General features: G+C 38.6%; 1 protein-coding gene and 1 pseudogene across 2 annotated transcripts in view; both read right to left on the bottom strand.

The window, feature by feature from the left end:
* TMOD1 (tropomodulin 1) overlaps positions 1-23,726 on the bottom strand; it is a 138,522-nt gene that overhangs the window by 35,683 nt on the left and 79,113 nt on the right. For both annotated transcript variants that reach the window (XM_069095361.1, XM_069095359.1), the window contains exons 3-4: positions 15,671-15,827; positions 8,463-8,582 (exon numbers count right to left, since the gene is read on the bottom strand). In XM_069095361.1, coding sequence (XP_068951462.1) covers positions 8,463-8,582; positions 15,671-15,827 — 277 coding nt within the window. The remainder of the gene's footprint in view (positions 1-8,462; positions 8,583-15,670; positions 15,828-23,726) is intronic.
* Positions 812-2,083, bottom strand: LOC138166869 (tRNA N(3)-methylcytidine methyltransferase METTL2B pseudogene; annotated as a pseudogene).

The following is a 23,726-nucleotide window of genomic DNA, read 5'->3' as shown; positions in this document are numbered from 1 at the left end:
TCTCTCTCTCTCTCTCTCTCTCTCTCTCTCTCTCTCTCTCTGCTCCTAATGCCCTTATACTCAATATCACATGTTAAGCTCTGAATTTTTCTGTAATTATTTTCTGTTTGTTATTTTTGTCTCCCTAATTCGACTGTAAGCCATAGGAACAGAAGACCATCCTGGAAGGACAGAGACCAACCCAACACAGCTTCAGAGATAGTCGAAACTTGGTAAATAGTTGGAGAGTGACTGATTGATGATAATTCTCTGGTTTTCCCCATGTAGACAACAAATGAAATATTAAACAAAGTAAATATAAAGCCCAATAGCATTTAAGGAGAGAGCACAATTTTTTTTAAATCAAGTTCATTTCTAAAGGATGAAACCCTTTAATTATAGAAAGAATACACACACAAACTTGGAAATAAATTGAGAAAATAATTCTGCAACAATGACAAGCAATTAAGCCACATGTTAGAAAGATGCTTATTTTTATTCACATTGAAGTTTTAAACTAGTTATAATATGTAGTAAAGATGTGCCAGTTCCAAGATTAACTGGATACATACTGTGAGTTACATTTATACATAAAGAGAAGATGCTTAATTATTTAATAGCCTATACAAAAAATTCCAGTCAAGGTAGTTAGCTTTTATTAGCATGGTATTAACACTGAAATTAGCTACTTCAACAAAAGTGAAGCCAAGCATTTTCAAGAAAGCAAGAAAGATTCCTAGTCCCTACTCATTTCCTGTTCTGACTTGTGAATCTGCAGGGCAAAGGTCCTTTAATGGCAGAGTTATTTTATAATCTTTCTTTTTTTGTGTGATCATATAAATCCTCTATTATTATAAAAAGGCACAGAAACATCACTTATAGTGCAATACTCATTCCAATGTCTAACAAGATAAATAACTGTTTCCTCTCAGCTTGTGTTTGGGGAAAAGGGTTTGCGGTATTTGCACTGGATCCAAACTCGATACATTGTCAGCTGTTTCCCCCGGTTTACTTGGAGCCGGTGATCTACCATGTTCTGAACTTTTTCCAATCCAGCAATAGTGAAGAGTGTATCTAGTTCATCTTGTGTGAAGAAGTAAACTCTGGTACCATCGCCTCTTACATAAAAATTTTCAGACAAACATCGACCTGTTTTAAATCGGAGTTGAGCCATGTCATAACGGCCATAATCTCACAAGAGAATCATTCCTCCAGGTTTCAGAAGATAGCTCAGCCGGTTGATGGCATTCTGCGTCTTGTCCGGGACAATTGATGAAAGGACAAAGATGAGAATAATGATATCAAGACTCTCCTTGGGCATTGGGTAACTCTTATCCTCATCACAGAGATCGTGAACGAAGGCAAAACATCGAGAAGGATCATACTCTGAATTCGTCTGGACAAGATCTACAGCTGTGGTAGAAAAGTCACAGCAATATACAAAGAGTCCTGGGTCATTGTTAGTATGTAAAATTGGAAAGACTGTGTTTCCCACACCACAGCCAACCTCTAGTACACGGTAGGTGGCTGAGGAACCAGGAAAGCCACCACGATTTCTATCCAGAGTTGCTTCATCTATGGGGCGCTTCTGCTCCTTGTGATCCAGGCTGTGTGAAGAAGCCTAGATCCTATTACTCCAAGCCTACCTCCACAGCCTTTGTGTTCAGTTATTTCATGGCCATAGTCTTTTAACAGCAAGCTCTTCAAGTTACTTTGGTTCTGGCGAGGAGTCAGTTCAGGAAATTCAGTGAAAAGCCAGTGTCTATCTTTGAAAAACTATTTTCATGAATTTTGTGTAAGTTATTCCAGTATTCATGTGCATTGACCTCATATTCAACTTGGTTTTCGGGCGCTGTTCTCCCGGACTCTCCTCTCCGCCGCCGCCTCCTGTTCTTCGGACCACTCCACGTTGTCCCAGGCATTATGGTGGAAAACACGGGCCGGATCATTCAAGAACCGAGTGCCAAACTGTACTCTCTTTCCGCCGTTAGCAGCGGAAACATCTCGGGGACAACAGTTGGCCATGACGCAGGAAGCGGAAATACTTTCTCCTCCCTGGAGCGAAGGCCCCTAAGAGCCATCCTGGGTGGGACAGAGGGCCCTATTTTATAATCTTTCTAAGCTATCTGTTTGGTTGTTGCCCTTCATAACTGAAGGAGGCCAAAATGACATCACTTAATTGGGATTGATGTACAGTGTGTCTGACTGTGACTGACCACACCAATACAAGCTCAGAAGGATCTACCACAGGATGGGCACTAATGTAAAAGACAATGTCATAGAAGGTGAACAAAATAAAACACTCACTGAGGAAAAAAAAATAGCTTTGATCTGAATTAATAGGCACACATTATGTCAATATATAATCATATATTGACATAGTATAATTGATAATTATGTAGTAATTATAAATTACTATTTTAAAAAAAAGGACCTTTTATTTCATCAGCTCCTGGTGAGGAACTTTCTTTACTCAGGTAGATTAGCAGCTTCTCTGAAATTCAGAGTCTTAGAAAGTTTTCTGAGATAGGTAAAACGACTTGCCCACAGTCACTATATGTCAAAAGCAGGTCTTGAACCTAATTCGTCATCACTTGGGCCCCACTCTTTATTCACTAGATTATATTGTCTCTGACAAATTGAAAAAATCTTTAGTGGAAGCTCAATGTGCGACCCAAACAGTACTTCTCTCATGTCCTAGCAGAAAGTGCTGTGTGTGAAATACCTGGGAGAGTTCTTTTGTTATGGCTGTCATCTGGTTTAGCCAATCTGTAGGCTAAAAGACTTTAAATTTTTCTAAAATTTGGATTAAGTGTGTGAGTAATGATGAAAACCCCAAATAATACCAGTAGGTATTTTTTTTTCTAAAAAAAACATTCTGTAATGTTTTTGGTTACATTTACTGTCATAATAAATTTAATAATTAATGACTAGAAAGCTAAAGTAAATTTGCTGGTATTACTATTAGCTCACAGTTACATAACATTTGACAGTTTTCAAAGCACTTTCCACACATTATCTCTAGGAGATAGGTATTATAAGTCCTATTATCTCCATTAAATTGAGGAGTAAACGGGCTCAGTTAGTTCAAGCAGCTTACTTAGAGTTACAGAACTGAGCTGATGTGTGCCAGAGCTCAGATATGAACCCAGTTTATCTGATTTCAAGACCAATACTCTTTCAACAGATAAATTAATTTGGGGCCAGCATGGGAGCTGGGGAGGAGAATGGTTATCATTTCTTTTTTTTTTTTGCTTTTTAGAGGGCAGTTGGGGTTAAGTGACTTGCCCAAGGTCACATGGCTAGTTTTTGTGTTAAGTGTCTGAGGCCAGATTTGAACTCAGGTCCTCCTGACTCCATGGCCAGTGCTCTATTCACTGCACCACCTAGCCTCCCTGTTATCATTTCTTTTTAAGAAATAGGTCTAAAAGAATGTTGACCTGTGCTTGTAGTGGGTATTAGCTTAAAACAAGCTAACTAATGTGTCTGCATTTTGGCAAAAGGCTCCCTTTAAGTGCAAGAAAACTGGATTTCTCAGCTTTAGCATTTGACTCATATTTTAAAATCAGTTGTCTCCACGACTCTACTTCCACGAAAGTGATATCTATAGGGTTTAATTCATCCACAGGATTACAGGCTCTTACATCTTTTGTCACATGTCATGGGAGGAAATGAAAGAAGAAAACAGATACTATCTAGGAAGGTGCTAGGAAAAAGTAAAGATTGCTGTAGTAAAGAATGATTTACCCCCATTACTACACAGTTAGGTGGCATATGACTACTACTGCTGAGGAAAGCAGATGGCATAATTGATAGAGCATTGGATTTGGAGGCAAAAAGACCCTAATTCAAATCCTACCTCAGTTTCATACTATCTGTGTGACCCTGGACAAGTCACAACTTCTCGCAAACTCAGTGTCTTCATCAATAATGATAATGACAATATCTAGTACTTCACTGGGGTGTGGAAGGATCAAATGAGTAATATATGTAGAGCGCTTTACAAAACAAGCATTATAGTAATAAAAACTGTTATTATTATCCAACTATTGCACATAAAAAGCAAGCTCTAATAAAAACTGAATAAGAGGACAGTATGAAATGATCTGGACATATTTTACCTGTTGTAGTTATGATTTTCTGAATCTCTATATAACTATGTGCTACCCCATCTTTTTTTCTCTTTTCCTATTTCTCATTTACCAGGAAGGGCTTAGGTTACAGGGAAGGTGAAGAGAGATGGAGGAAAGGAAAAGGTAGAATGGAAGGATGGAATATGAATGAGAAGGGCCATAGATGTGAAAAGAATAATCTAAAGCAAAAGAAGAGCGGTCCCTGTGGCTGCAGGGGTGGGGAACCTGCAGCCTAGAGGTCACATGTGGTCCTCGAGAGCGGCCCATTGACAGAACCCAAAATTTGAATTCCATCAAAGGGATTCGTTCTGTGAAGTCTGGATTCAGTCAAAGGGCTGCACTTGAGGACCTTGAGGGCCAAATGTGGGCTTGATGTAGGGCACAAATGTCATGTGATGAGTCACGTATTTGTCACATGTTCTCTAAGCTTGAGCCAACTTTTCCTTGGATTTTGTATATATTTATGCAAGAGTGTGCCCTAGTGTGGGGGGGGGGGGAGCGGCTATAAAGGAGGGAGAGTTTGTACCAACTGTTCTTAATACATCACCTTAGTAAGTGCCTACTTATAAAAACGAATTATCTGGCTAGCAGCTAGCTGACATCAATGAATACTCAACTGGTAAAACACACCTGTGGGAGCTATGAACTAAAGTATTATAAAAACAATTCCCCACCTCCTCCAAGTCCTCAAGAACCCAGAGGGAAGAAGTAGCAGTCTTCTTCTGCGGACCCAATATGCCGATGTGAGTGGGAACTGGGACAATAGGCATAGAACGTGCGCAAGAAACACCAAAAATGCAAAACTTAAAAAAAAAAGCCTAACAGAAGGTGATTGTCATGGAGTATCTGGTGATATGACGGGAACCTAAAGATTTTCTCACTCAAAGTCGAAGAATATATTGAATTCTGACAACGGTAGCTGAGACAAAGAAAAAAGCATTTAAGACAGAAAATACCTAAGGTCTTTTCTGAATGTGGATCTGGATCTTCAAAATTAAAAAAAAAATTTTCATAGTTAATTCCTGAGGATTTAAGCTAAGGTTAATAAATCCTATTGTCTTTAGGGGGGAAAGGTCATATGACAGTTTCAATACAGTAGATAATGAGTAGATGGGAACATAATAAGGAGAACAGAGGAAGCTTTCCCAAACCCCTCCTAATTCTAGTATCCTCCCACTGGTAATTACTTCCTATGTATCCTATATGCTGAAACTAGACTCTAGCAAAGTCAAGTCATTTTGGTCCTTAGAGAACAAAGGACAACAGTCAACCAACCAACAGCTTGCTTTGTATATATCTGTTTGTATAACTTGTCAGCCCCATTAAATTGTGAGCCTATCATCTGTCTCTTTTTTTTGTATCTCCAGTGCTTAGCACAGGGCCTGGCATATAGTTGGAGCTTAATAAATGTTTATTGACTGATCCCAGGAGTGTGCAACAATGAAGAAAAGCGGTTCACAACCTAGTGGCGTCATCTGACCAACAAATCATATTGGTGGGGCTTGTGAACTATTCTGAATAGATTCTGACTCAAAATTTTCCTTGAACCCTAGCATAGCTTTGAAGAGATTCCACAACAAGGGAGGCTATGTTTGCTATTCAGGCCCATGTTTTTGTGTATTAAGTGCAGATGGCTTGAATGAGTTGAGTTAGAATGAGAAAATTCATTTCAGCTTCTATTGTATTCCTCAGTACTTCATGCAAATCACTTCCTAGTGATTTAGGGTATATTTTGTTGTTATTGTTGTTTTATTTTTGCCTTTTGCATTTATACCACATTTATTTCCTTTTAACTATACCTCCCCCTCCCCAATCATTAAAACTTCCTTATAACAAAACAGACCAAAAAAATTGAAAGCAATCAATAGAACACATCTATATAGCACATTTCATATCCATATTCCTGACCTCTCTTAATGTAGAAACCCATGTTTTCTTATCCTAAGAACAGAGATTCATTTCAGTTCTTCAGAGTTTGGCTGCTTTTTACTACAATCACTAGGCTACATTTTGTATTCAGTGCATGTGATTTGTTGATGCCTCTTTGAGAGAGGGGGAAGTACATTATGATGAAATTAAAGCACATGATCCCATGTATTGGTGTGAAGTGAATGGAGCACTTACAACCCCACTAATAATTCAAGTTAAGCACACTAGAGGATAGACCAAGCAAAAGGCTACAAAGAGCATCTTGGGAGAAAAAAAGATATTTTACATTTGGAACATGGAAAAAAATATGTGTGTATGTGTACATACATATATACGTACATGTACATACACATATACATGCACGTAGGGCAAGACAGCTACATATTGAAGTGGATAGAGCACCAGGTCTGGAGTCAAGAAGACCCATCTTTCTGAATTCATATCTGGCCTCAGACACTTACTAGCTGTGTGACCCTGGGCAAGTCACTTAACCCTTTTTTCCTTAGTTTCCTCATCTATAAAATGAGCTGGAGAAGGAAAGGGCAAACCACTTAAGTATCTTTGCCAAGAAAACCCCAAATGGGGTCATGAAGAGTTGGACATGACTGAAACAACAACAAACACACACATATAGACATAGTTGAAAGATGGATTCCTGATTGAATTATTATGGATACCGTGACATTATGACAAAGTTGCCCTGAGACTAGCTTAGAAGCAGGAAATTTAGTGCTGTCAAATAACTTTTAAGCACTTAATTGCAGTCCCCTATTGCATCTATTTTAAACTTATTCTTCCCTGGTAAATAGAATCCCTGGCCAAAAACAACAAAAATATATTTGTGGCTTATGGTTTAAAAGAGAGATGTTAGGTTGAAACCCCAGTGATTCAGGAAGTTCTACTGGCAGCAGTTTGGAACACTGGGAGGGACTTAGCTATAGTGGTCACATGGAACTTCAAGCTCAGGGCTAGTCAGATTATCTGAATCCTAAAGTGAAGTAAAATACTCAAGACATGGATTGAGTACTGTGATGTATCAACCCTGGAAATGCAACAGGGTCTTATGGAATTCCTTCATAATTTTTTTTAACAGATAGATGATTTTACTAGTACACCTACTTTGTATTTTATAATCTATCAGCTGTCAGAGGGCACAGAGTTTTAAGTGGATTGGCCAGTCATATAGCCAGCATATATTAGAGGCAACACTTTCACCCAGGATTTTCCCATTCTGACTTTGGCTCTCTATCCACTGCATCTCAATGGCTTTCCACATAGATATATATATATATAAAAGATAATTTCCAATATAAGGAATGCCTAATGTTTATAAATTGGGCTTTGAGTCATAGTACAAATATTTCCTAGGCTAAGTGAATTTGTTTCATGTAATTTTAAACTTATAGAATTGTTAAAATGGGGAACAATTCATTTCCTGCAAATTCAAACAAGAAAATTAGAGAACTGCACAAACTGAAAGATAGAATTCATTCAATGGTGGTCCATGTCAACCAAGTGCCTGGAATTGCATTCCAAGATACTGAGACTCTCTATCAGCAGGAGACAGTGTAATGAAGTGGAAAGCATGGTCATTTTGCAGTCCCTGAGTTTGAAGCCTGTCTGTTACCTACTATCTGTAAGTAGTACAGGTGGTAGATTCTCCTGGCTCTGTGGTTGTAATCAATTAGTCATGCCTGATTCTTCATGACCTTATTTGGGGCTTTCTTGGCAAAGATACTGAAGCAGTTTGCCATTTCCTTCTTCAGCACATTTTACAGATGAGGAAATGGAGGCAGTGACTTGCCTAAGGTCGCACAGCTAGTAAGTATCTGAGGCCAGATTTGAATTCAGGAAGAGGAAGTCTTCCTGATTTCAGGTCCAGCATTCCATCTGATGTGCCACCTCACTGAGCTCTAAAGACAGCCCCTGTCTTCAAGGAGCTTTCATTCTGTTAATCATGTCTTTAAGGTATTTGTGAAGCTAAAAGGGTCATTTCTGCTTAAACAGATAAATTCTTTTTTTTTTTTTTTTTGCCTTTTGGAGGGCAATTGGGGTTAAGTAACTTGCCCAAGGTTACATGGCTAGTTTTTTTGTGTGGGTGTTAAGTGTCTGAGGCTGGAACTGAACTCGGGTCTTCCTGACTCTGGGGCGGGCACTTTACTCACTGCACCACCTAGCCACTCCAACAGATAAATTCTTTATGAAGATGAAGTAAACAGTAGTTCCTTTTCTAAGTAGAACTTAACAACTGAAGCAAAATCCTGTCATAGTATGACTTCCATAGCAAAATTCAAACTTCCTAACTTCCAGTATATAGTCTAGTTTAAATGAAAAGGAAAAATTTATTTGAAACTTTTAGCAAACTAGAAAATATAAGCAGATGCAAGAAATTTTTTAAAATGCTTCTGAGATGTCTCTTACCTGCGATGTCACACAGTTCTGCATCAGATGCATTGGCCAGAGCCTCCTCTAGTTCTGGTTCTAGTGTTACACTTTCCAGAACAGGATCAATTGGCTTTTGCTTGGGGACCCATACTTTTCCTGTAAACGTTAAAAAATAATGTCAGTTATAATCCAGCTGCCTAACTGTCATTTAAAAATAACAGGGTAGAAAGGGGAGGACTCAGAGTCCTTTTATTAGGGACTTTTTGGGGGAAAGTTGATTGACATGATTACAATGCATGCTTTGAACCTGAATATCATCCTAAAGTTTCTACAGAGAAAAGGAAACTTAGCAGTCAGTTATTAGACAAAGACTGGCTCTAAGGGGTCCTGAACCAATTACTAAGGAGTCATCTCTAGGATTTAGTTACTATACAGTATTAAGGACATAGAAATACCTGCCACAGTGAACATGCTGTGATAAATCCATATTTCAGCTTTAACAGCTGTCTATGAGGACGTTAGCTATGGAGAAATTGAACTGGCAGAAGAAAAGTGGTAAAGTTGACAGAAAGAGGGAAAATTACAATTATTGGAGGGAAATTTTGGAAAATCTGTACATTAATGCACTATTAGTAGAGCTGAGACTTTTTCCAGTCATTTTGGAAAGCAATCTAGAACTATGTCCCAAAAGTTACTAAATTATGCATGACCAGTGAAAATCAAAGAAGGAGGAAAAGGACCAATATGTACAAATGTATTTATGAAAGCTCTTTTTGTAGTGGAAAGGAACTGGAAACTAAGGGGGAGCCCATCAGTTGGAGAATAGCTAAACAAATTATGCTACATAAATATAATGGAACACTATTGTGCCATAAAAAATGGTACAGTTTCAGAAAAACATGGAAAGATTTGTATGAACTGATGCAGAATGAAGTCTGGCAGAATCAGAAGAACAATTTCTATAAATATAACACAACACTTTACAGACAACTTTGAAAAGCTTAAGAACTCTTATCATTTTCAGAGGACTGATGATGAAGCATGACACCCACTCCCTGACAAAAAGGTGACATTCTCAGAGTACAGATGGAGACATATATTTTTCATACATAGTCAAATTGGATTTTTTGTGACAAGGGTTTTGTTTTTTCTTTTTTTTTTCCTCTTGAGGGGAGTAAGATAGAAAGGAGAGGACATCCATCTTTGTTAGTTGAAAGAAAGAAAAAGAAAGAAAGAGAGGATTTAAAAAAAGAAAGTGTCCATATGATCCATCTCTAAAAGGGTCATTATAATGAGGAAATTGAGGCAAACATTGTTAAGTGACTTGCCCGGGGTCACAGAGCTAGTAAGTATCTGAGGCCAGATTTGAATTCGGGAAGAGGAAATCTTCCTGATTCCAAGCCCAGCACTCCATCCAATGTGCCACCTAGCTGTCCTCTAAGTGCTGGAGATAGAAAGAAACAAAAGACAGGGCGATCTGGACATGCCCTGGGCTTTTGTTGACCACATGAACCACTGTGGAATGCATCCACCTTCAAGAACCTCTGGGTCTAAAATATAGTGTTTATAAACAAAATAGCCCTTTCTCCCAAGTCTGTAGCAGCCAAGCAAAGTCTTAAGAAGTTTGAGCAAGGATAGAATATATTTTGTGAGATAATAACTTTCACTATCATGTCGATTACAAGTTTTGGTGTCTAGCATAGGGATGAAAAAAACCTGCTGCTTGAGTTTGTCAAAGCCAATTTCTGCTTCAGTTATCTTGGGAGAACGTGATCAGCCAAATTGAGGGTGACAACATGGATAGCACCCCACCCTCTCCAGAATAGTCATCATATTGCTTGTCTCCAACACAACCATATCTATCTTGTCCCCCAACATTTCTCCTGAGTCTGACATCATCTCTTCAGAGAAGTCATCACCTAAAAGATGCCCAGAGCAGTAGCTATGAAGATGCCACTGGAAAATTCTTCCTCCCTCCTCCAGATACTCACCTCACCCTGGAGATCCCCTGGTTTCTCTGTGTTCTAGGCAAGCAACCACTTAGAGCCCTGCCTCTCTGCTTTTCATTTTAGTTGAGCCATAGTGAGTCACAGAGAATGAGTAAGCATGGATGAGAGCAGATTTCATTTCTGATAATTCGCCCATTTCTAAGCTTCCCTATTATTTCTGATAACATCACAATCTTTCCAGTCACCAAAGTTCATAGCGTCATTTTCAACTCCTTACTCTCCTTAACCCCAAATATCCAATTAGTTGCCAATCTTGTTGTTCCTACTGCCCCAACATCTCTTGCATCTGCCTCCTCTCTAAGCAGTTTCCTTTCTAGTTCAAAGGTCTCATCACCTCTCTGCTGGACCACTGTAATAGCCTTTCCAACACACAGTCAAACACATTGTGTCACGTAAACAATTGAAGAAGTTTATAGGGATCATTGAATTAGTGGAATTCCTTTGGGTACTTCAGTATGTTCATAAGATGGGCTGACTGACCTGAGGAGCTTGGAATTCAAGAACCTACTATCTTCACTTTGAATGGGTCTACCTAGCAGTCCCAGGAATTCCATTTTCTCTTTCTAAAACTAACACAGACCATTAACCTGGATTTGAACAAGGTGAATTCTGAGGATTCTAAGATAAAACGCCCCAAAAGGCAAGTAGCTTATAGTTCATCACTTCCTGGGGGGAAAGGAAAGAATTCAAGGGGCACTGAAAAACTTTAGGGGTGATACATAACCTTAATGGCATGACTCGGAGTTTAAATTGACCCGAGTATATCTGGATGTCTATCTTTCATTCACTGTCTTCTGTGATGTGAAGTTTGTTTGAACAAAGTCCTTTGACTTTGACAGAGATCGATGCATGTCCCACTTGATGTAGGGGACTAGATTTAGCTGTAAGCAGCACTAATCATGAAGTTCTCAGTGATGATTACAGATCCTTAATTCTCTGTTCTTCTCCACTCCTCCCGCCTCCATCTCTTAAATAGGTTCAGTGATCCTGGTGAGGTAGGTATCTGTGCACAAGAACACTTAAGGACTGGTAATGTCAGATCTAGTCAGACACATCTAGCTGGTGTAGAAGGACAAGGAACCACACTTGATACATATACAATTATGTGATCTGTGGTTATCTGTAGGTTAGGGATTTTATATTTGCACTTCTTAATTTACAGAGTTATTATGGGAAGCAAATAAGAAGCAATTTAGAACTATAAAATTCTATATAAAATTAAGATGATTTTAATATGACTTGTTCTCTATTGTCCTCTGGATAGAGGACAATTAACTTCCTTAATTGAGATTTTAAAGCCTTACAGCTTTCCAACCTTATTTCTTCCCTAAATCCCAACACTAATCCTTCATTGTAGGAAGGCTAGTCTCCTCCAAAACCAGCAGCTAGAGCTGAGGCTGCCCTTCACTATCAGCATCTCTTGAGACAGAATGACGAAGCAAAGGCTGTTAGACAGCGTGTCTCAAATGTTCCTTTACCTTTCTGAATATAAGCACACTGTCACACAAAAGACGTTCTCTGAGTTGCTGAAATTGAGCTAATTGCCCTGAGTTAGAGAGACAAATTATTTCCTAATTGTTGGAAGTAATGGGTCTTTGCTTCCTTTAAGTAATTTGAGAAGAAAATCTCTCCTAAGGCACTGTCAGACTGACAAAAACCAGCTCTCCCTTGTGGTATAACTGAATGCTGCAAAACAGTCCACACTCTTTCAGCAGTTTGTTATCTTAAAAAACACTGGTTTTTTGGTTGTTGTTGTTTTTTAAATTTCTTATGAATTACAGAACAAATCCAAAACAAATTCTAGTTTTATTTACTCTACACATAGACGGACGTGCTATGTAGCACTTTAGTGTAACACATTAGTATAATGGAGACTCGGTATGACAGAAATGGGAGAGCAGAAAGGAGCTGGGAACGTGTGCCAGGAAACTCTCCAGTATTTCTCCTTAATGGGTCTGTAATCAGCTCTCATATTTAAGCCACAGGGAGCAATTGACATTGCTGATATTAGATCCTTTGATCTTGAGGCTGGCCCCATAATTCTGCTGGGTTGCAAAGTAAAGTGATTGTTTGGCAGCGAGACAAGCATTTGGGTAGGGCCTAACCTGGAAAGGCAGAGGGAGAGGAGCAGTCTGGAAATTCATGAAGTCATCGATTTAAAACAGGAAGGTACCTTGGAGGGCATCTACTCTAATGCCTTTGTTTTACAGATAAGGAAACTGAGGTTAAGTAACTTAGTAACTTGCCCAAGGTTATCCATGTGGTAAATATCAAAGGTTGGATTGGAACTCCCCCCCCCACTTCCATATCCAGAGCTTTTTCCACTAATTCTTTTTCCTTTCTATCTATTCTCTACCAGGAAACCCCTCTTCTGAAGAGGGCTCCTGGTAGGCCAGTACCATCCATTGTCATTATTATGATAATTGTTGGTATTACTACTATTATTGCACTGGCTATGTTTTATGTATCTGTGCCTCATAGTGGGGGAGGGGAGGAGTTGGAGACCTGACACATCATCATCATTATCAGCGTCATCATCGCCACCATCACTGCTATTTATATGTACTTTAAAGTTTGCAAAACACAGTGATTCTCATGGGGCAAGCACTACAGGTATTACCCCTCTAGAAGGAATTATTCCCTCTAAAAGAAGGTCTCAAGGCTAAAAGATTTTAAGCGAATTACCTAGGGCACCCCAGCTCTCAAGTGTCTGAAGTGAGATTCTGATTGATCTGAGTCTCCTTGATTCCAAGCCCCGCATACTATCCACTGTACCATGTCTGGGTCCAAATAGACATGTGATCTATTCTTCTTGCTTAGAATCATAGTAGCATCAGAAGACTGCCGTGAAATACCAACAATATGGGCAGTCAATTTTCTGCTGCCTATGATAGCATGAATAAACCCCAACAGCAAACAATCCATACTGGGAATTTCCTTGCTGTCAGAGCAGTATCTGAGTATCGGAGATGCCCAGGTCAAATCGGAGCAGTCAGAGCTTTGGTATTTAATCTCTGGGACGAGTCTGAGTCATACCCTTTCCTCTGATCACTTTTCTATCTCCCCTCTAAGCACCCTCTGATCGATTTCTTCTCACGAGGCAATGAGACTGTGGAGAGGCAAACAAACTGTGTTTGACAAACTAGAAACATGGGAGGAGGAAGGGGTCATGGTGCCTGGCTTGGAGGCTGCTGAATTCTCTGACACCCTCTTTTTCCCCCATTCTGAGGGTCCAAAAAAGGAGTTTCTATTCTTCCATTTAGAAATGTGTTGCAGGTTAGTTTTTCTTCTTTACATTTCTACCACTTCCCAGTGATATGGGTACAATGGAAAAAGAACTGACTTTGGAATCAGGGACCTGAATTCAAATGCTGCCTCTGAGACTTACTGTCTGTGTGACCTTGGGTAAGTCATTTTTCTTGCTTGGCCCTCGTTTTCATCTTCTCCAAAGTGAGGAGGGTGGACTAGCTGGCCTCTGAGATCCTTTCTAGATCTACAATCTCACAGTACCTTCCCCCTCTCTGTGACAAACAACATTCTGACAAATACCAGGTTGTTGTGAGCTTGAAATATTAGGGAACACTGTCAGGAAGTCATTGACTGCTGCTCTTTCTGTTCTCATGACCCAAGTTACTTGATCAGTATAAGATTAAATAACAAAAGGCAAAAAACAGGGTCAGAGGAGTACTGGGGTACTCCAGTAACTATGAGAACTCAGCAGATAAATCAATACTATGAGGGACTTTTTGAGGTGATTAGGGAAAGAAAGCATGCCTGGAATATGTGGTGCCCAAGGAAAGGGCCATGGGAATAAGAGAGCACCAAAAAGATGGATAACTCGCAAGGTACAAATATTCCCAACTTAATTGTCCATTTTATTTGTCACAAATATCATTTATTCAATACTAATATTAAAATGCTTGTGTTAAAAAAACTTTTTGATTATTTGCTTTATAGAAAATAGCTTGGCCTAGTAGATAGAAAGCTATCCTTGAAGTAAGGATGATCCAGATTTAACTCCTGCCACATCCAATGCAAGTCACAGAACTTCCCAGTGCTCCAGGCACCCTTCTATGACTAGAAGTAAAAGATAAGTGATCCATTTGCATTAGTAGAAGGAGTTTACACACTCAGAGATCCCCACGAGGATGAATTCACTGGTTCAGGACTACTAGCTCTGCTCCCTGGGACCCTCTTTCTTCCCCAGAGACACACATAAGTAGAAGGTGATAAGATTGCTGCTCCTGTTAGGCCAACATTAGTTTTCTAGTGAAGGCTGAACATCAATGGAGTCTGCAACACTACTAGAAACCCTTTACAGGAGATCCTTTCACCTATACAGGGATGATATACAGTAGTATCATTTGTTGAATGATATTTAATGTCATATGCTCAACAAGGCAGAGGCAATATGGCAGAAAGAATGATCCACTTGAGTCTGGATCCTTATTCTACCACAAATTAGCAGTGTGACCCTGGGCAAGTCACAACCTTTGTGAGCAACGGCCTCCTCAACTACAAAAGGGAGGAAGCAATATCTGTTATAACTTCCTCAAAGGTTTACCGTAAAGATCAAATGAGAGTGTCTACGTAAAATGAGTCATCACCTGTCAATATCATCAATAAATGTCTGGTGAGGGAACCAAATAGGACAAATTTCTCTTTTACAGTATTAAAGCCCGTACAACAAAACTGATGCTGCTCCTTTGTTGTGACATATAGGGTTACATCAACCCTGCATAGTGGTGGAACATACATCTAGAACTAGAAAGGTTCTCAATGGTCATCCAGTCCAATCCCCTTGTTTTACAGGTGAGGAAAGTGAGACCCGCCATAGAGTTAATGTGTCGGTGGCGGGGCTTGAACTCAGATGACTGGGTTCTTATGCCACGGCTAGAGTTCTTTCACTGTATCATATATACTACCTCAGGAAGACCAAACATCTTTTTTTTTTCTTTTTGGATGGGGGAAGGCAGAGCAATTGGGGTTAAGTGACTTAACCAAGGTCACACAGCTAGTAAGAGTTAAATGTCTGAGACTGGATTTGAACTCAGGTATTCCTGACTCCAAGGCCGGTGCTCTATTCACTGTGCCACATAGCTACTCCTAGAACATCTTTTACAGCATCTTTTACAGCAAAACACTTAAAAGAGATGACAAAACATAGGTCCTAGAATTATCTTGTGAACTCAATTAGCAGGGCCATGGCCCACTTGGAGAAATATTTGATGATACCTCTTTTTTCTCCTGTGTAGGGGACCAGATCTTCTCGGTCCTTAAATTCTTTAGCTTGTTTTTCCAAGTGATCCAGAAGGTCATCTCTTTTAAATGGGCCTGTAGGTGGTTTTGTGGTCTGATCCTTCTGTCTCAGTCCTGCTGGCAATAGTGCATTCTAAATTGGAGAAAAAGAGAGAGGGAGGGAGAGAGAATGAGGGGAGGAGTAAAGAGAGAAAGGGAGAGAAAAAGGGGAAAAAGAGAGAGAAAAGGAATGACAAAGGAAAAGAGAGAAAGCAAAGAGCAAGAGAGACAGAAAGGAGAAAGGAAGAGGGAGAGGAAGGAGAGGAAAGAAGGAAAGAGAAGAGAGGGAAGAGAGGAGAGGGAAAGGAAGAAGGGGAAGGAGAGGAGAGAATGATTAACAGCCAAAAAGTTATATTTTTTAGGAAACTCATCTTAATAAAGATAATTTCATCAATGAAAACTAGAATTTTAGAAAAATATATCTGATACAAGAGTCAAGTGCTGTCAATGAGTCAACAAAATTGATTGACCAATGCAGTGAGTACTATACTATGAGCTAATGGGCGAAAAGGAGTGAGGAGGAACAGTATTTCAAAAGAAATGGCAGAAACGACCCTTCCCCTAAAGAAATTTGTCACATCATTAAAGAAATACAAATGTTTAAATCTATTTATAATCCAACATATCAGCAAGTACAAATTAATATAGTACATACTGGGAAGATGAATTTTGATTTAGGTTTGGAAGAATGTTGGGGATAGACTGTTGGGGAGACCAGAGGGGGAAGAAAATGGACAAAAGCTTAAGAAGGTATGTCATGTATAGGGGATAGCCAGCAGATTATTTTGATCAAAGCATAAGAGATTAAAAGGAAATGAAAATAGTATTAAAGTGAATGGCAGGGCAAGGTGGTAACTGCAGAGCTTTGAAGACAAAATGAGGGTTTGGGATTTTGTATAGTGTCAAGTACACTCTTAGACAAAGAGCAGATGTTAACTGATTGATAAAATTGGTATTTTAGAGACAATTATCTCAGCAACTGTGTGTTGCATGGAGGGATACCAAAATAAACTGGAGTCATAGAGATTATTAGTTTCAGTAATCTATGTACAACCACAGTGGTGGTTGGAAAAATAGGAAGGAGCAGCTCTGAGAAACATTTCTAATCAGTAGAACTCAGAGATGATGAAAGAGATACAGAGTTAATCAATGTTTTTATTTTCAGGTCTATACTTCAGCAAATGGCTGAAAATGCTTGGCTAAGGAAAAAAAAGATTTGTGGTAGTATTTATTTTAAGCAAAATAGAGCAAAATACAGATAGCTACAGACTAATAAATGATAAACATCTTATAAGGGATTTATTTCCTATGCCACAGAATTTTGATATGACCTGTAAATTGATTTAAACTACAGGTTAAATAAAAAAAAAATCTTGGAGTTGGAGAGATTTCTGAGGGGAATAACAAGCAGTCAGGAAAGTCAAGCTCAAAATGATTTTGGATGAGTGCCAAGAAATTCCCTAAGTGTAAGATAAGTTAACTTACATTCAGGTCTCACTTAGAGCATGTGATGAGACACAGTTGCTATTGTTACCCAAACCCAGGCTATTTTTAAATTTCTTCTTATTGTTGTGTGAGCAGTTGAAAATCCAAAGTTGGAATTGCCAAGCATTAGGCAAAAACTTTCATCTGTGAAAGTGGGAAGATGAGAACCCCCTGATCAATTTGATGAATACTCCTAATCAATCTGAGATTAAAGCACCATGATCTTTGTGGTAATTGGGTCCTAGCCCCTTTCTGAGGTAAAAAAGGCGCTTCTTTAATCGGTTCCCATCGACTTGAGCTGCTTCCAAAATTGGTGACTCAGAGTTAAGGGTAGAGCAGAGTCTTGTTGGAAGACATACCCCATCCACTGTGATTTATTAAAACAAGATGTAAAATTTTCTCTCTCTTCCTTGGACTTCCACTATGGAGTACAGTAAGGGAGGGGAGTTCCTCTCCCTTCCAACTTTATTCCCCACTCCACCCCCTAACAGAAAATGACTACTTGCATGAGAAGCCCATCTGTCCAGGAAGCCTAAAGTTTCTAGACTTCATATTCCTGGCTGCTTAGGGTCTATTTCCTTTTCTTTATTCAGAAGTTTCTGAGAATGATCTTTCATTGCCTTGAGGGAAAGTAAAGAACAAGGAGGCTAATGTCTGTGCTGGAGTTTAGTGACTTGCTGTTGACTTGGAAGGAAGTCTCTAGGAGAGACTTCACATCCAGAAGACTATGACCAGGATGATGAAGAGCCTTAAGATCATGCCATATGAAGACTGACTGAAGAGATTGGGGAAATTAAGACTAAAAAACAGAACACTGGGAGAAGTCATGATACTTGTCTTGAAGTATCTGAATGCCTGTCGTGAGAAAGAGGGATTAGATTTGTTTTGTTTAGAAGGTAGAAAGAGGCAAATTGTAGATTTGATACAAGAAAAATTTCTAATACACAGAATGATCCCAAAGTAGAGGTAGTAGGTCCCCTTTATAGAGGACACTCTCCAGAAATGTGTTTGACTTTAAAGTATCCAGGGTCATATGACAGATAAAAGGGATCACAGATTTAGAGCTTGACTGTTCCTCAGAGGCCATCAAGACCAGGGCCTGCTGCCTATTTTTTTTGTATGACACCGTGAGCTAAAAATGGTTTTTACATTCTTTAAATAAAGTTTTATTGCATTTAGGGATGTAAGAATCATTCTTAGATAAAGGTCCATACAAAAAACAGGTAGCAAGCCAGATTCGTCCCACAGGCCATAGTTAGCCTACCCTTGGTAGAGTCTAATCTCCTCACTATAAGGATTTTATAGATACCCAGAGAAGTTAAATGATTTGCCCAATATAGAGATTTTGAAAACTATAACTATTAAGAGATGATAGATAAATACATAGAGATAATTGACTTAATATAATTACCAAAGTCATATAATGATAGGTATGAAAAGGTTTCATATTTCAATATCATATACTATAATTAAACAACCATACTTAAGCTACATGTAATGTTAAAAATGTTTCCTTGAACTGCTATTTGCTGAAATGTATGACTAGCTCCTAGCCAATCAAATAATTGAGAAAAATATTCCCCACATTCATTTTCTCTTGCTTCCCGGTAGCAACCATGTACAGCGTCTTTAAAACTCACTAATTTGTTCCATGTTGGGTGGGGAGAAGACAGCTGATCTAGAGAGACAGTTCAAACATGCAGGAAAACATTGAAAAAAATGCAATTTAAAAATTTTTCTGGTCATTAAGTAAAGAGAAAGAGGCTAACAAAGGTACTTAAGGAATCTCCTTAAATAAATGGATTTGTAGTTAGCATATGCATAATTTATCAAGAAATACATTCTTGTGAAGTGCTTGAGGGGTACTTACAAACAGCACCATCCTCCTGCCTAGGCTCAGAACTATCGAATTTAAAGCTAGAAGCAGCCATAGAAGTGTCTAGTCTAACACTCTCATTTTACAGAGGAAGAAACTTGGGTCTAAAGTGACTTGTGGAAGGTAATGCAATGCAAAGCAGAAGAGCTGAGATTTAAATCCAAGTCCTCTAACTAATGTGCTATACCATATACTGATCTGATACCTTCAGTTCAGTTAGCCCGAGTTCTTTTCATGGGCTGCTAGGTGGTATAGTGGATAGAGTGCTGAGCCTAGTGTCAGGAAGACTCATCTTGGTGAATTCAAATCTGACTTCAGCCTCTTACTACCTGTGTGACCCTGGGCAAGTCACTTCACTCTGTTATTCTCAGTTTTCTCATCTGTAAAATGAGCTGGAAAAGAAAATGGCAAGCCACTCCAGTATCTTTGCCAAGAAAACCCTAAATGGAGTCAGATACCACAGAAAAAGAAATATTTTTTAACAGATCCCGAAAATGGAGATGCCAACCCAGCCTCTGCTCAAATTTCCACAAATTTTTCATTAGCAGAGTCTTAATGAACAAAGTCATATTTGCAACACAGTTGTAGAGTGAATATTACAGAAATTATTTCATTTCAATGGGTCCTTTGGGACAAAGTTTGGTATTGGTTATGGTATATTTGATAATTTTTTACAAAAAGCATTTTTTTTTATAGAACCATAAGTTTCTTTACTATACAATTTTAAGCTTAAGTGAAGAAACATCAGCATTTCTTTCCCTGAGTTCCAACCCCCTTGGAATTTCCCATCACTCCTTGGGAAAACAGGAAGCACTTTGGTGCCTAATCTTTGGCTCAGATTCCTACAGGACCATACAGGGTCTCTGTTTGTAACATAGCTCTTGTTGAGCTTCATGTACTATCTCAATTATGCCTAAATGTACCTATTTATCCTGAGAAGCCTGTTTTAAGCTTTTCCCTGAAAAGCAACCCTTGAGAATGCTATCCCCTTCCCATCCCTCCACTATCCTTTCACCAAGCAATCAGGAAACACAAAAGAGAAATTGGGGTCTGGGGGACTGTTCAATGAACAGATGCAGAACAAAATGAGCAAAACCAGGAAAACAATCTGTACAATGACAAAATTATAGAGAAAAATCGTTCTGAAAGAATTGTGAACTCAACACAATGATAAATCATAAGTCAAAAAAATGAAAATGAAATATTCCACTCAATTTCTGATAGAGAGGTGATAAAACGAAAATAACCCTAAATGCAGAAAAAGACATTTCTTGGACATTACTAATGGGGGAATGTGTTTTGCCAGGATATATAGATAGTACTAAGGGACCTGATTTTTTTTTAAATTTACTTAATATGGAAGAGATGTATAATGGGAAGAACAGATTACATTTTTAAAATTGTTACTTGACAAATAAAAATAGTGAACTAAAAAGATAATTCCATGGTCTGATGCTCACATTAACATTAGCATGAAGCTTGATGGACCCACTCCTGACTATTGGCAGAGGGTATCTGTGCAGTTACTTCAAGTGCTTCTTGGCTTCCAGATTAGAGAAAGAAGATGGATGATGTCAACTCCACTTCAGGTTGCTGAAGGGAGAATAAGAATCTGGGAAGAAGCTGACGTGAGAGGAACTGTCAGCCTCCATCATGTCCCTATACCCAGCTTGCTATACTAGAGGCTTCAGGTGTTTCCCCTTAGATGAGATCTGGGATACTCTCTTGGTTGCACTGAAATATCTCATTTCTAACAGGAAAGCTCCTTCTCTCTGTAATATCTGGTAAATAGTCTTCTATGTGTACCCTCTTTGATTTCTGTTTTGCTATTGACTTGGACAAATGAGTTTCTTTGCTACTTACTATGTGTGTTCATTTTTGAAATGGTATTTGGTGGGGAAAAGGTCAAGCTTTGGATATAAAGACTAGATCTTCCTTTCAGATTAATGAATAGAGGCCAAAAGTGATGATAATCATATCCCCCAGCCTAACAATATTTAGGGGAATAGATAGATATAATTCTAGTCTGGTACTCAAAACTTCCTGCTTCTCCTTCTGCTGAGAATTAAAGTCTCCCTGGGAGAAGAGTTGGGGGAGAAAAGGGCAGATATCTATTCTGCCTCTCTTGTAGTCACAACAACCCCATGCTACATGTGAGGGCCAGTTGTGTTCCACTTTAATCTGGGAAATGCTCATAGTAGAATATCCTAGTCTGAAGTAGATCAGGGCTTTTTCACTTCACCCCTTGGGAGTCTGGTGAAGCCTATGGACCCATTCTTAGAAGAATGTTTTTAAACTCATAATGACATAGGATTGCATAGGAAACTTTTTATATTGAAATATGATTATAAATTTTTTAAAAGTTCACAGACCCCAGATTTAAGAACTCCTTTATTAGATATGTACATTGGTGTGCATTTCATCTATGCCATCCCCAGATGGTTATTTCTGTGACCTAGGGATCTAAGCAACTTTAGGGACCTATATCTTCACCCCACCCACATTTATATTGCACTTTAAGGCTGTCAAAGCACTTTAAAAACATTACTTTTTACAACAATAATAATAATAGCTAACATTTACATAACATTTACCAAGGGCCAGGTACTATGCTAAGTACTTTAGAATTATTATCCCATAGTGCTATTGTTATCCCCATTTTACAGAGGTTGAGTGACTTGTCCAGGGTCACATAGCTAGTCAGTGTCTAAGACAATTAAACTCAGGTCATTGAAAATGGAAAATCACTCTAGTATCTTTGCCAAGAAAAACCCAAAATGGGATCATGAAGAATCAGGCACAATTGAAATAACTATGACTGAATAACTTCTTCTTGGGTTTTGTTTTGTTTTTTTGCTTTTTGGAGGGCAATTGGGGTTAAGCAACTTGCCCAAGGTCCCATGGCTAGTAAGTGTTAAGTGTCTGAGGCTAGATTTGAACTCAGATCCTCTTGACTCCAGGGTCGGTGCTCTATTCACCGAGCCACCTAGCCACCCCCAACTGAATAACTTCTTGACTGGCTACCATCTTATGACCCTCACTCCATAAAGTTAGTCCTGGAGGCAATATTATCTCCAGTTTACAGATTGAGAGACTAATACTGAGAGAGGGTAAAAGATTTTCCCATAACTGTACAATTGGTAAGTTGTAGAGGCACCTAATTGTCTCTGTGCACTCTAAATCCAGCAATAGTTCATATACCAGAAATCTTTCCTGACATCAGGTGCTATATAGAGCCATATCTTTTTTCATTTTCTTTAAAGGAGAAGAGGTGGGAGTAAGTGCTATTACCTGGGAAAGAGAATCCTCTAAGGTGAGTCTCTTCAGACAGAATCTATGACCATTTATCTTTTTTTTGTTCTGAACACGGGAAAGAAAAAAAAAGGACAGGAAATTCTCTTAATCATTGCAAGAGGAACAATGAATCCCTTGTGAACTTTGAATGGGACCAAAAGAGACATGAAAATGTAGGGCTTCTCCTCCCCAGAGACACAGCAGAGTATTTCTGACAAAGCATCTTGAAGAAGCCTCAGCAGCTAACCAGATCCTGCACACAAATCTTCAAGAGAGCAACAAAGGTTAGGGAAGGGCTGGCAATCACTCAGGAGACCTGGGGCTGGTCTCAGCTTGCCACTAAGCGACATTGGACAATTAACCTCTTTATTCTCCATCTCAGTGTCTGTCAAGTGAAATAATTATGGTCTCATCCAGCTCTAACCTTCTGCTTTCTTTAGTTAAAATAAAAAGTCTAATGCTGCCTTGGAAATCAGCAACTGAAATCAACAGTATTTTTTTTCCTGAACATTCCACTTATTTTTTAAGATGGAATTTTTTAAAAAATTAAATAAAACTAAAACTAGGCCTGTTATTTTGAAATGTCAAAATATCAGTCTAATTTTTATACTGTTGTCTTAAAGTGAAAAACTGATAGAGTTTTAAATATACTATTAAGAGTATTGCTAATAGGAGATATTATAATAAAATACCTAACAATTGTACAATTATTATCACTATCCATAAGGTAACATGAAATTCTATCCAAGCACGTATCAACATATTTTTTCTTAAAATATATATAACATATGTATATATATATATATATACACATTTACATATTCATGATTTATGTATATACATATTTAAAATACTTAGGGATCCACACGAATTCTCTGATCCTAGGTATTATGTCATAAACAAGGTCTCAATCATTGATACTTTTCAGTGACATTTATCAAACACTCTGATTAAATTTCCAAATTTTAATTTATTTAAGGAAAAAGAAGGTACTCAATATCTATTTAACTAAGCAGTCTTAGAGATAATATAGTAGAAAAAGCAGCTAAAAGTCAGGAAACTCCTATTTGAAAACTGGTCCTAGCCCTTAACCTTGAGCAAGACCCTTTACCATGCTAAGCAGGTTCATTATTTGCAAAAATGAGGATAATAATAATTGTATGACACTGACATGGAACCCCAATTGCCAGAGTCCCTGGGTGGGCAGTTTGGAATGAACTCACAGGACTGAAGCATCTTTAAGTCAGGGTGGTTTAAGTTCATTGTTATGTTATACAGCGGGCAGGAGGTCTTAGGGACCTACAATCTTAAAGGGGTAGAGTTAAAGTTTTTATAAGA

Source organism: Petaurus breviceps, unplaced genomic scaffold (genome assembly GCF_028583685.1).
Source record: "Petaurus breviceps papuanus isolate PSGF00001 unplaced genomic scaffold, PetGlider_PUasm1.0 226, whole genome shotgun sequence".
In the NCBI taxonomy this organism is placed as follows: domain Eukaryota; kingdom Metazoa; phylum Chordata; class Mammalia; order Diprotodontia; family Petauridae; genus Petaurus; species Petaurus breviceps.
The sequence above is the reverse complement of the archived record's forward strand: the minus strand, read 5'-3'. Positions and strand labels throughout refer to the sequence as shown.